General features: G+C 37.7%; 1 protein-coding gene across 1 annotated transcript; it reads right to left on the bottom strand.

The window, feature by feature from the left end:
- Positions 1-800: 800 nt before the first annotated feature.
- On the bottom strand, positions 801-9,673 carry LOC129273121 (nucleolar complex protein 3 homolog). Its single transcript, XM_064107911.1, has 5 exons — positions 7,955-9,673; positions 5,935-6,108; positions 5,627-5,762; positions 3,496-3,677; positions 801-1,790 (listed from the first exon to the last, which is right to left on the bottom strand). Exons 2-5 carry the CDS (start codon positions 6,037-6,039, stop codon positions 1,554-1,556), a joined length of 660 nt encoding a protein of 219 aa, XP_063963981.1. The 5' UTR covers positions 6,040-6,108; positions 7,955-9,673; the 3' UTR covers positions 801-1,553.
- Positions 9,674-15,092: the final 5,419 nt, after the last annotated feature.

Genomic DNA, 15,092 nt, shown 5'->3' with positions numbered 1-15,092 from the left:
ACTGTTCCAACACACACTGTATCTGACATGACACACTGTACCCAACCAAAAGAAGAACTGCATGCCAAAAATAATATGTCCACAGTAGCATGGACAACCCATGACACTATAATAAAATGATAATGATATCATGAGTTCATCCAACTTTAATTTTTTAAACCCTCTTTTTTATAATCAAAATCTGTCTTACACAGCAGCTGTGTCAATGGCCCGTATTTTGAAGTCAGGTTTAATTTAAATTTGGGTTCAAAATTGTGGTATAAAGGGAAATGAAACCCTAGGAACAAGTGGGCTTGTGTGGAAAGAGAAAAATACACGAATAAGATCAAAGAAAGTTTGAGAAAAATCGGACAAATAATGAAAAAGTTATGAGCATTTTAATATTGTGATCACTAATGCTATGAAGATCCTCCCAATTGGCAATGCGACACATATGTGTGATGTCACATGTGAACAACTTGATGGACTATAAAATTTCCCCAAAATGTCTCTTTTGGCTATTTCTTATGGTGATACAAACTCTTTATCCATAATATATTCTTTGAAATTTTGTATTACAAGCCCTCCTATAGAAAGAATTAATGATCTACTAATAGATGTGATAAAACAGGCATTTTAAGTGAAATATATGGAAAGCAATGGGAAAGTTGTTCACATGTGATATCACACATCTTTGTCAGATTGCCAATAGGGAGGATCTACATAACAAAAATAATCTAAACTTCAAATGCTCATAACTTTCTTATTCATTCAATTTTTCTCAAACTTTTGTTGATCTGTTTCTTTAATTTTTATTTTTTCACACAAGCTATCTTGTTCCAAAGGTTTCATTTTCCTTTAAGTATGGATAGACAGTAGCGATATAATATTTCAGCTCATTTGACTCTCAAATCATTCTCACTTGTCTAGGAAGTATAAATAAGATAACTACCTTCAGCACATAGGAATCAGCAAAGAGCCCAGTAAAAAACATAAAAAACATACAATGTAATTAGAAGTTAACATTTTTGGCTTCCCATAATTTTAGCACAGAGTTAGACTATGGTCTAAGTTAAACCCGACATCAGAATACAGGGTAATAATACTAAAACACTGATACTGAGAAGGAACTATATCTGTGGTGTTTCATTTCATTTCATTTCATTTATTTCCACAAAACTAAAATATATACAAAGCAATATACAAGTACATTTTAAAATAGTGGTGGACCAAATGAAAGCTCATCAGGCTTGTTTGGATGGCCCAAAATAACAAACCTCAATGAGATCCTCAAGTCTTGACAAGATATTCATAGTTAGTAGGTGCCATAAATACACCATTACAAATGAATTTCAACTACCTCTTTTGTTGATAATGCAGTGACTCTTCTTGAAAAAGGGTTAGGGTGATGCTAGGATATTTTGATGAGGAGGCCTAAGACCACTTGAAAAGGTTTTTTTTTTACAATTGTTTCATCTCAATAAGGATAGAGGTATGCAACCTAGACCTATCTTATAGTCTCTTTATTTTGTTATAATATTTTTATTATCTAAACGAGTGAATCCCCCACAGATCTATAGATTTTTTGTCAGGAAATAAAAACAATTCTTTGATTGAATATGATAATATTCATTGAAATTCAACAATGAAATCAATAGATTATTAATTTCAAAGAGACATACCTCGATAAGTGTAAGCTCCCATAATGCCGTGTTGTGGGCATGACAATGTTCAGGGTCTTCTATTTCTGGCATGAATGTCCCACTTCCAGTACTCTCATTGTCAAGCAAGACATCTGTTTTTGTGTACCACTAAAACAATAACAAAGAAATGCTCAATTGACGACTTCCGTACTCTCATTGTCAAGCAAGACATCTGTTCTGGTAACACTAACACAGCAACAAAGAAATACACTGCATTTCATCTGAATTTATGCAACCTTCTAAAATGTTAAAAAATAATTACTGTAATTATCTGTAACCTTGACCTCAAAGTCCCCAAATATAGTTATGATTATCATGATTATATTACTCTGTATGCATACATGAGCCACATTTTAAATTGTTTAACCCTATCTAGGTGCAATATTTTCGCCACACAAAATTTTTTGACCGCGTCGCTCTCTGACTTTTTACTTTCAAGTCTTGCGCATCTTTTGAGACCAAATTTGTGAAACCCGGATGTACGCAGTTCCCAAATTACGCACATTTTGTACGTGCATGTCAGACCAAAAATTGCTCAAAAACATGATTTTGTGTACAAAGTAATCAAATTGTGTTTTCAACCAAATATCATAAATGTATGATTATTTCTAGTTTTGCTGGTCTAAATGGATGTATTTATGCTGTTTATGATCTCAAGATTCCCCAACAATTCCATCGAAAAAACAATGAAAAAAAAAAAGGTTAAAAACAAAGAAATACATAAGAAATAAAATAAAACAATATAATATATAAGAAATTGATCTGATATCGCAATCTTTTTCACGCACATTTGCTAAGCACACAACAAAGAGTTTCTACACCAAAATTAGAACATTCTGAACTTTCTTTAGGGAGTTAGAGAAAAAAGTATGATTTTGCATACTAATCATGCATAAATTAGCATAATAGCAATTTGTATGAAATAACTTAATATACAATATTGCAGATTATGTCCCAGACAACCTGCCAATTTTTGGCGTGATCGCGTGATCGATGGCCGAGATCTCAAAGGGGGCCTGTGAGCCCCCCCCCCCCCCCGGCCATATGAACTCCCAAAATACCCCAGCCTCGATAGGATTAAATGATTGTAGTCACTGCAAGGACAAGATCTTTACAGGAAGACCTTTATAATGAATGATCACCTTCAAACTTGTGATATAAAAAAAGTTCAATTATATAATCACACGCGTACATGAGGAAAGATTAAAATTAATCCCTTAAATTTTATTTTTTTGAATTGTAAGATATGGTTCCATGTATACAATAGCCACTGTGAACTTTGTACTTTGACCTTGTCATCCAGTAATCTAATCACATCATAACTATGTCAATATACATGAGCCAAGTTTGACATTCATCCCGAAATGATTGTTTAATTAGCCCCCCCCCCCCTCTCCCAACCGACCCCATGTGATGGGGCCGACCATTTTTCTTTAATTCACAACCAAACCACATCAAATCGTTTATATTGAAGCCTTCAAAATACTTACAATATAGCTAACATCCAATATTTATTGAGTTTACTGTCATTGTTCTTGTTATATGTGATGGTGTGTGTATGTGATGACAATACAAATCCCACAGTCATTGGTTTTTTTTTGCCAATCAAATGTTCATTCACAGTTACTCAAATTTTTGACGTTCCCTATGTCTTCATAAGAAGTAAATCACAATGATCAGATCAATCATAATCATAAATGTGTATATATATATATCCTGACCAACCTACAATATTTTTGAAAAATATTCATTGTACAACCAAACACTTTTGATGGCTGTATCATACTCCCATTCCTAACAATATTGAACCCACCTTCATAAATGTCCTGAGAGCATTCAAATAAGCCAATGCTGCATTAGGAAGCGCTAAGGTTGACAAGGTGGTCAATCTCTTCAAGAAACCCATGACTCTATGAACTGAGATCTGCTTTCGTCTTCTACTAATCATCACTTCAAGGCAGTCACATACCAGTTTAGCATCATCACTGCTTATACCTTAACATAATCAACATAAACACATAAGGAAATTAGTTAATTAAAAAAACAATAATATAATGATGACTGAAAGACTTAATATATAAATACAGTTCAAGTTATTCAGTAATACCCCCATCTCACTAGATGGCGATTCCACTGCGATCATCAAAAATCGACAAAGTGTGGTATAACGTAGCTTGATCGTGCCTTGATCTTTTCAATCTTCTCCGTCGTACCTTGATCTTTTCTGAAGCGGCAAGGATCGCCACCATCTTTATGGTCGCCACAAAATTTTGAACATGTTCAAAACTTACGTAGCGAGATCGCGGAGGTGCTAAAGCGCATCACAATCGAGTCATGAGCGTATTACAAACGACATATTCTGTAACGGAGCCCCAACGCATAAAGCGTAGTATAAGCGCATTAAAAGCGGCTCCGATCGCCCATGGTTTTCAGGCCCGTTCCCAAGACAATTCTGCTACGCTGCTTCCGTTTACAAGGCGACTGCCTTGCGCTCGACACGCTTCACACAGCTTCCATCATGACGCTTCCTTCTTTGGGTGGCATGTGGCACACGTTCTCAGCCCGCTACAGGCGTTCGCATTGCGCTTTTGCTGCGCCACTGATGACTGGGCAGCGATTGCGCAACAACCGTCCGCGCTGCTATAAAACGCCGTGCCGATGGTGGCGGATTATCATATTTGCAACAGATTACGAGGCGTTACCACGGCGTTTTCAAACATACCTCCCAGAAAAAGGACCAGAAAAGGGAAAGCTGCCCAAGCTACCCCTCTTAGGCCGGCGGTCGAAGAGGAAGATCAAGGGGTTATGGTGGTGGTAGAGGAGGAGGAGGTAGAGGAGGAAGAGGAGGAGGTAGAGGAGGAAGAGGAGGGGGTACAGGAGGAGGATGAAAATCTTACTGCTGAGCCAGCTGGAAAGAGAAAAAAGACGCTCACATGTCTTGATGACGAAATGGGTTACCTCTGCAGAAATAAATTGAATTCTAACCACAGTGACAGTAGACAACATCAAATTTTGTTAATGATTCGATCACTAATGTATTGATTGGGAAAGGCAATCTTTAGGGAGATTCTGGCATTGTGCCCCCCTCCCCCTCCCTTTTTATGAGTGGTCTCACATCAGTAGACTACTTCTTGTCAGCAAATTTGAAAGAAATTTACCAAATATTTTTGAGTGACAAACTTTGTGGAAAAAATAAACAGAATATCAAAGATTTTTATGCTCTTTTATGAAATTCTGGATGCATCCCTCATATCAACTTTTAGGCTCATCGACATCTTTTGAATGAAATTGTAAAAATATTGTATATTATGACTTAGGTGACAGCCAGGATCGGACCCTGTATCTTTTTGGCCTCCTCCTTCTCCTGTCCTCGCATTCAACTTTTAACTGATGTTCTTTTAGAATGCCAAGATGTATAAGTCCAACCAAATTCTGGACATCCATGTTGGTCGGAGGTTGGCAATCGACTGAAAAATGTGTCATGTGCCGCAATTAGTATGCCGATTGCTTGAAATCGTTTCAAGAGCCCATCATGAACGTAACATAATCGCTTCATTCGTAGCACCACCGTACCGAGGTCCTAATTAGCGTATGAGCCTCGTTGTACGATCGCTTTGATCGCAGAAGCAGCGCATCACATCTGCCTCGAATCGTCGCAAGAAAGTGGCATCGTCGTACTTTCAGCGTATTACCATCGCCTTCAGCGCAGGTCGGTCGCATAGAAGTTGCAGTGCAATCGTCTCGCAGGCTAAAGATAGAATTCGAGGAAGATTCTGCTACGATTTGCGGGATTTACACAGATCGCCATGGTCGCCACGATCGCCTTCCTAGTGAGATGGGGGTATAAGGTATAAGGGAGTAAGTATGGAAGGAAGTTTAGTCATTGAGGAACTAAACTGAAAAAGTATGCAATGTGATAATCTGAAAAGAAACTTGTAACATACCAGCATGAACTTGTGGTAATATCATGTAGAGATGAGAATAAAAACGACTTGGATCAATATTAAGAACATCCCCTTGTCCTGACAGTATATGGAATGCTGTCAGTGTGCAATGAAGAGACTCTCTGTACTTCAGATCCTGGTTAAATAACAGAAACACAGAAAGTTTCATTGTTAGCAAGACTGAGAAATTTGAACAAAAATAATCATACATAAATGCCCAAACAGACCAAAAAGAAGTTTTTAATACATAAAATCAAAATTATGTCTTTGTCTTCGTCAGATTGAGAGAAAAAAAATGATTTTCTTACCCCTTTGTGAACTAGAGCATGCAGAACTTGAATGAGGTCATCAAAGAATTCTACATTGATGAGATGTGCAAACTTAGCAAGGCCCTCCAAAACAGCAGGAAGCATGACAGAATGGCTAGCTCTCTTCAGAATACGGAAATAGGTAGCAAAGACTATCTGTACAATCTCTGTATGCTGATTGAATGAGAGCAAGTCAATAGTTTAACAGATAAAAGACTATCTGTATAATCTCTGCATAAATAATAAGAGTAAGTGGTAAGTTTGACAGATAATATACAAATATATCATGTCTTTCGAGGATCTAGCAAAAACTATGGGTAATGAAGAGATATAAAATAGTAACTTTTTCCCAGGGGCAACTTTCTATTAATTCATTATACCCAAGGCTTGCCGAGGGTATAGTAAATTTGATAGAAAGTGGCCCTAAGGGAAAAAAGTTACTATTTTATCTCTCTTCATTTCCCATTAGCTGGATCCAATAAAGGCATGGTGTATTTGTTTTATATCCCTTCTATGTTAGAACTGTAGATCTAGATCAAGTTCATGTACATGAAGATATATTTCTGAACCAATTCAAACTAGGTCTAGCTAACGTTAGACGGTCACTAGCCAGACCTAGCTCCTAAGTCTAATGCTAGCCAGTTCTTGTGTAGGCTGCACGCGGTGTCTACCCGTCTCCAGTTATTGAGAGGTACATGTCCAGCTACTCAAGATGTAGCATGCAGAATTATTGGCTGGATCTTGGCTCACCTTGTTTTTCTTCTTAATAAGTATCCTGTTTGAAGGTGCTTAATATTATGATAAAGTGATCGAAACTCGACAATCCTAACAGATGGCCGTCATTTTATTAGAATTGTATCTTCTGCATGAAAATTCATAAATGAGAACTAATTTCACGTTGGCTTAATAGTTCTCAGTACTGCCACGCTGGTAAGTCTGACTTTCATATTGTGCAGCGCATGCACCGCGCCCGCGCACAGGCGAGTACATCCCACAGAGCTCTGTGCTGGCGCAACAGGGAATTTGATGGATAGGGAAAATTACTATTATGGCAATAGTCATTTTTCTCACGCTCTCAGCTTTTGTAGTGGAAACTATACTTTGTGCTGTAAGAGTCCAATGCAACAAACTTAATGTAAGGGATATAATAAAGACTATATGTACACATTAGGGCTGTTATCAATAACGACTTTATCTCTAGTCTTGTCAATAACTGCTTGTTTTTTGCCACTTAGCGATATCAATAACGTTTCTCTCGTTGTTGATAATACCTGCTAATATGTAGGGACACAGTGATTTTCTGCGATTTCACAGAAACAGCCTATTGAAAATGGCTTTCCTCAAACTGCACAGAACAGCAACATAAATTACTCCAAAATCTCTTGAATACTTACTAGCCACAAAACACGATTTCACCCTTACTTCGCTATAATCATGACAATCTAAACATCGTGACTGCACTAACGTCAGCGTAGAACACGGCTGTGTGTTGCTGCCCTCTACGTTCAAAGATGTACAGCATGATATCAAAATAGCGGATAGGCAAATTACGTTGACTGCTCAGAATGGTGTCCAAAAAGCCCCAAAATTATCGATAAGACTTCATCCAACCCTAAAATAATGCTAACAACGTGAAAGGTGAGGATGTAATATGCTACATATGTTTGTTTAAAGATGATATGTAAACATTTATATCTGATAAACGCGGATTTTAAAGCATTCTTAGTACAGTGGCAGATACAAATTTTGACCAACGCGAGTATGTGACATCGCTATACTGGATAAAAATGCTTATTGATTATGTTCTTGTCGATATTTATTGATATCGGTAAGATATTTTTAGCGCGATATCGACAGAGAATAACGATAACAGCCCTAGTACAGATTTGAACAACTTATAACTTGTGCAATGAGATGAATATGAGGATATACCAGATGTACTGGTTTGTTTCAGGGTGTATTTTGATATACCAGATGTACTGGTTTGTTTCAGGGTGTTTTTTTTTTTTGCAAAGCTTACCAATTTTAGCTTCTTGTTCTTGTTCTCAGATGCCTCAGTTGCCTGCAGCTCCTTCTCAAGAACTTCCAACTTTTTATGATACTAGAAAGAAATATCAAACATTTAAACAACATTAAATTCAAAAGTACTACACATGTATATATAAAAGACTTCCCTTTTTAATTTAGATAAATGAATGAAAAAAATCTCATCATCATATAACTCACTACATTTTACATATATTGTTAAGACTCAATCACATTTCACAATCATATGAATCAATATATGAAGCTAATAATGATCCATATCAAATCAAACATTGACAGTAGGAATTTAAAGAATTTTAAAAAAAGGATAAATAAAAATAATAATGAAACAAGTCCCCAGTCCAGGGCGGCTCTGGTGGTGGTGTTATGGCACCAATCACCATTTCTTGGGCAGCAGGGCAGCTCTGATGGAAGTGGTTGTGGCACTAATCACCATTGCTTACTCTACCTGGCTTGGGGTTTTGATGCCCTAGCTCCTATTGCCCTTTTTATGGAGAAAAATTATTTTATACTTATTTTCATGCATGTTGTCTTACAAAAAAAAAGTAACCAGGGGGTGTTACACAAAGATTTAACCCTAATAAGACAAGGGGGAGGTGGGCAACCCCCCCCCCCCCCTCGACATTTTTGGTGATAAATACACCGCGCAAAATTTCTTGACCACGTTGCTTGCTGACTATATACTTTCAGGTTTCGCACAACTTTTTAGACCAAATTGCGACCCCCCGGTTACGCGGTTCAGAAATTACCCAACATTTCATAAGTACATGTACATGTAGACCCCAAAATTGCTCAAAAACATGAAGTCGTGTACAAATCCAATGCAAATCCTGTATTTAGCCAAAATTCATAAATGTATAATTATTTTTCCTTTTACTGATTAAAATCAATTAATTTAATCTTGTTTATGATCAAAATAAAGTCCCCAACAATTTCCATTGGAAAAACAATAAAAAAACACAAAGTCAAAACACAAAGAAATATATAAAAATTTAGAAAACAATAAAACACATAAGAAAATTAATGTGATGCTGAATTTAAAAAAAAGAACATTTGATCGCATTAATAATTATAATAAACATTAATTTGTATAGCGCAGCTTTTATATGGATATATTCAGCTGCACTTGTTCAGAGCTCTTTTTACTTATGTCTACACAGCATATTTTCTTAACTCATTACATCAAACCCCCGTTTGGAGAAAGACCGCAGTTCAGATTGCAAACTGCAGTGTTATACCCCATTTTCCATTTGGATCTCCCAAAAATCATTTCCAAGCCCTTATCAACCGTGCTTGGCCAGGTAATCTAGGGGTAATCCCTGCTGTCTCAATTTCACCTCCACAGGCCAGTATATGAGCGTTGAGCAAAGGACGAAAAGATAAACAACAGCTGTGCTATTACGTAAGACTTCTCTGCCTGTAGTAGGACCTTCGGAATGAAATTATTGTATTCGATATTTAATCACGTTTTCAAAGGCATATTGTATTCAGTAATCCAATGTTAGTCCATTTTCAATTTCGAACGAAGAAAATCGACCTCGAAATAAGGAAAGTAAGCAAATAAAAATGACGGCATGCTTTGCAGGGACTGCGCTCAGCGCTGCGCATGGTTCCCATCGTGTGTGGCCCATTACATCAAACCCCCGTTTGGAGAAAGACCGCAGTTCAGATTGCAAACTGCAGTGTTATACCCCATTTTCCATTTGGATCTCCCAAAAATCATTTCCAAGCCCTTATCAACCGTGCTTGGCCAGGTAATCCAGGGGTAATCCCTGCTGTCTCAATTTCACCTCCACAGGCCAGTATATGAGCGTTGAGCAAAGGACGAAAAGATAAACAACAGCTGTGCTATTACGTAAGACTTCTCTGCCTGTAGTAGGACCATCGGAATGAAATTATTGTATTCGATATTTAATCACGTTTTCAAAGGCATATTGTATTCAGTAATCCAATGTTAGTCCATTTTCAATTTCGAACGAAGAAAATCGACCTCGAAATAAGGAAAGTAAGCAAATAAAAATGACGGCATGCTTTGCAGGGACTGCGCTCAGTGCTGCGCATGCTTCCCATCGTGTGTGGCCCCCTGCTGTGACTGTATATGCCGGCTGTTGTGTTATCTTCGGACAGACGTCAAGAAACAGGTGTTTTGATACTTAAATTGCTTGCTTGGGGCAGTTAGGGTTTAACCTACTTGGAGAAGAGAATTGATGAGAAGGGAAACTGGGGTATAGTGTTCTCAAATGGAGGTTTTCGTCATGTAAAGAGATATGTTTTTAATTTTGATATGAAGAGAGCCAAGGATGGAGAGCTTCTTATATCAATTGGCAGGCTATTCCATAGTTTGGGGGCAGCAAGTGCAAATGCACGATCACCAAGTGTGACTGTTGTTTTGTGAAATGGGATCTGAAACAATAATTTATCTGTGGAACTTCGCAGGCTTCGACTGTGTGATTGGATTTTCAGTTTTACAGGCATTATTTTGATTTTATGCATAAATAAGCATAATTAGCAATGAGATTTTTCGCAAAATTAGATCTTATAGTTTTATAGATTATGCTATTGGTAACACACGTGCCAATTTTCGTCATGATCAACGGCCGAGATCATATGGGGGCGGGAATCAGCCCCCCCCCCAGTCTTCTTAGGCGTCAAAATAGCCCAGTCTATAGGGTTAAGTGTGACTCAACCAAAAAATTACACGGGGGCGGCGGGCGAATTCGCCCCGGAAAGTCCAAAAAGAGCCCCGGAAAAGGGCTAAAAACATTCACACGAGGGCGACTGCAAAACTCATAATCGCCCCCGTCAACTAGGCTTGGGAGCCAGCGCCGGGTAATCGAGTCTACCCGATTCTCAATGCCAGAGTCGGGGAGTCGACCCTGATCTCTGGAGACTCGAGTACCAAGCGGCGGCGGTTCTGAGATAAAGGGACTCGAGTCTTTGCCATGCTCTCTCATTCATGGACGAAAATCGGCCCCAGCGCCGACTCCAAGCACTGAGATAAAATAAATGTAGAATTTGGAGCCGAGGAGTCATATACTTCGAGCAGAACGTTTCTCTGCTTGTGTGCTTTAGGCTCGGTGTGACTGCATGTGGTATGGGGATGCATCGTGTGTAGTGTGTATTTCTGTGTGTGTGACTGTAAAATGCCAGTAGAGACCACGTGCGCATGTGTTGAGCGACACTTGTGGTTGTATCATGAACTGGGATTTGTGTGTGGATTGTGTGAGAAGTTTGGTGAAGGTGTAAGATTTTGGGCGACTTGATAGATGATTGCTCCCCCCCCCTCCCATTTATCTAGCCCCATGTCGAGCTGCAGCCACCCATCTTGATCCTTCCCCCAAAGCTTGTCTCTCCTCATTCCTTCTTTTCTTCCAAACTTTATTTCCCTATTATTCTTGTTAATTTCTCCTTTTACAAGTTGTAATTCACTACGAACTTCATTATAATTTTAATGAAGTGTTTATCACCTCTTGTTTGTTTTTAAATATTTTTATATCTCTGTTCAAAACAAGAGTCTCGTCTATCCCTTTAAAAAAAATCACGCTTTGATTTTTTTTCTTTCATTCTAGTCTTAAATGGGAGTCTTGCCTTATTGGAATATTGGCAAGAAGTTAATAAAAAAAATGATGTTATTGTTCTGTCAGTAATAAAAGTAGAGATTCAACTATGGATATTTTTCAGTCATATTTCATTTAATCTTCGTTATTTCAATCCAAACATTCATTTTTTTTTCAATGATGTATTTCACCTTTGGCCAGTTCGCCATTTTCTTAAGTGACTGAAAACGTAGACTAGCCCCTTAATTCAGGGACATCAACCCTCGGCAATTTGTTTACATAACTTTCTTTGTCTCCGTCATGTATTGCACAATCTTGAGAAGCACATGTTTGGAAATCTGATATTCTTGTGGTGGTGGTGGGGGGGGGGGGGGGGGGTACGGGATTGCCGCCCTTTTCATTCTGTTTTGGTTTGGCTGCCACATGGCCTCTCTCACTGTGTGGAGAAATTAGGTCAGGTAAAATTTGCAAAGACGTGGATATAAGTTCATTTCAATTAGAGGCTGTGCAAGGCTAGGCATTCATGATGGATGATGGAAATTGCCAGTTTTGGTTCTGGTAGGCCTTTTTGTCATGAATCTGTGTAACTGATACGAACGCTTAACAATTCAATGACCTTTATGACTTACATCATTATTTTGTATGAATAATTTTAAGTCTTTTTTAAAAAGTGTCATTTAAATAACTTTCAGTCAAATATGTACGAAGGATATTTGTTCAACTTCATAACATTTGCAGGTACCTATATTGTATGATAAAATAAATTACCTCAGAATTGTACAAATTCAGAACTTTCTTTTTCTTTTACATTGTCTTTAGACACGAAGACAGATCTTTCTAGATTAATTTGACAAATGGGCTATAACACTAAATAGTAAACACGCAAAGCTCACGTCAACCAAGTATCAAACATTCAAACTTGGATTAATTCATGGAGGTTCTACCTCCATGATTTAATCTGAACATGGACCTACTACTCTCCATGATCTGAATAGGTCTGTATTATGTCCATGAATCAACTCAGATATCGTTCAAGCATCAAAATCCATCTATCATCACAACACTAAAATCATAAACAATCACTTCGAAGAAACAATGCGAAGGTCAAACCAGGGAAGTGTTATACTTCCCTGGTATATGCTAGCTACCGTGTATATATATACACACACACACACACACAAACGCAAAAAAGCCGCGAAATAGCTCCAGAAATTGTAGCCCTGGAAAGTAGAAATTGTAGCCCTGGAAAGTGGAAAAAGAGCCCTGGAAAATGAAAAAGTAGCCCTGGAAAATTTTTAAGTTTCTTCAAAAAGAGCCCTGGAAAGAAAAAAAGTAATTTTTTGGTTGGTGTGACTTATACCCGTTGAGATCTACCGAAAGTCTAGAGTGCCTCCGGGGGCTACCGCATGTCGTTCTAGACGAGTCGTTAGATCTTAACGGTCTTGGCACAAAGCACGAATCTGAGGGAATCGCGAGGGAAAATACACCCGAGACAGTCTAGCACGAACGCGAGATTACATGGCGTGATCCACTGTTGGACAATACATCTAAACGGTCGCGGCGTAAACGCAGCATAGAAAACGGAAGTCCCTCATCTGAGTACATGGTCTCGATTGTTGTGCAGTGCGCACTTTCTCCCTGGATTGACATTGACCAAAGGAAAAAAACAAAGATGAGAAGAAAAAAATGGAAGATGAATCAAGATGCAATTACATGTATAAACAAAGAAAATTGATTAAGAAGATGAAAGAAGAAATGAAACAAAGAAATACATGAGAAATTATAGAAAAGAAAATGGAGGAAGGAGAAAACAAAGGAATCCATAAGATTTTGTAGAAAAAAAAGAAAAAATAATTAAAACAGAATACATAATGATTGATAGAACAAAGAAAGAAGAAAATCAGAACAAAGAAATACATAAGAATTAACAGAACAAAGAAATACATAAGAATTAACAGAAGTGACAGAAGAAAAAAAATAAAAACAAAAAACAAAGAAATTCATAAGATTTGAAAGAAAAGAGAATGAAAGAAAAATTAAAATACAGAGAAATACATAAGAAATAAAAAAGAAAATGGAAGGAGAGAATGAAATATGATACATGAGAATTGATAGATGATGAAATAATTAAAACAAAGAAATACATAGGAATTGATAGAAGGAAATATGATGGAAAACTCAAAACAATGAAATACATAATTGATTGAAGAAAAAAGAGAAGAATTGAAAAATAGAAATACATATCAAGATTTGATATAAAAGAGAGTGAAAGAAGAATTAAAACATATATAAATACAAAAGAAATCATGAAGAAGAAAACAGGAGAGAAAAAAATATTTACATATAAAAGATGAAAATATTAAAACGAGATACATAAAAAATTATAGAAAAAAAAGATAAAAATAAAACCTGAAAAATACCCAGGGGTTGCTGGAAAAGATGAAAAATTAGAAATGTTTAAGAATTGATTGAGCGCACATGTTCCCCTCACTGCAATAGGTACGCTCACAGTGCATATCGCGATAACCCAGACGTTTGTTCTAATCTAAACGGCCCTTGCATGTGTACCTCGTGTTTTGATAAGGGATTGCGTGTTGCTTAACATGTATGCATCAGCATTTAAGCAGGACTCCCAAGTCATACTTATCTCTTTGTAAAACACCCTCACATAAGGCCTTTAACACAAAGCTTAGCAATCATTGTAGAACATTTTACAATTGATTGCATTGACTGCAATGTACACTTAATTTTGAAAATGAAGCATACGATTAATTGCTAACCTTTGTAATACGGGACCCTGGACTTATTTTCTTAGTATTTCCCTTTGTTTCTTATTCAAATAAGGTGATATTAGGGGGCGCTGTTCAGCGGCGACCGGTTGGCTTTCTTGTTTAATTCCTGAAATTTTGGATTAAATTTCTGTTTCTGTACGTTTGTGTGTTGTTTTGTCCTTCGTCAATCTCGTCATTATGTCTGTGCACGTCAGCTCTATGTCTTGGATTATTGTTATTGTGATAACTTTGCTCATATTCTCCGAATGTGAATGTTATGGTCATGGAAACAGGATATCATATGAACCCTCGTTCATGTACGAACTTAACACAGCGGAATCTTCTGGGATCCAACCGCCAGTTCTCCCGGCCTGGGTACCTTTACGTGGAGACCGGGATGAAAACACCGGCTGTGTACCGAACCAGAAACGACGTAAACGCGGGAAGAAAGGCGGCATCAGACAACGCGTTCGTCGCCGTGGCAACAGGCCCCCGCTACCATTCATTACTATGGCGAATGTGAGATCAATTCCGAACAAAATCGACGAGATAAGAGGTTTAGCGAGGTATAATTTTGGATTCCGAGAGTCCAGTCTGTTATGTTTTACTGAAACATGGCTTACATCATCTATCCCGAGCGACTCCATCGACATCGACGGTTTCCAGCTCATTCGACTGGACAGATCATTGACAACGACACGGAAGTCAAAGGGCGGCGGGGTATGCATCTACTTGAATGAAAACTGGTGTAGGAACTTCACCGTTAGATCACAGGTATGCGAGC

The sequence above is a fragment of the Lytechinus pictus genome, chromosome 12, assembly GCF_037042905.1.
Source record: "Lytechinus pictus isolate F3 Inbred chromosome 12, Lp3.0, whole genome shotgun sequence".
In the NCBI taxonomy this organism is placed as follows: domain Eukaryota; kingdom Metazoa; phylum Echinodermata; class Echinoidea; order Temnopleuroida; family Toxopneustidae; genus Lytechinus; species Lytechinus pictus.
This window is presented reverse-complemented; position numbering and strand designations above follow the sequence as displayed.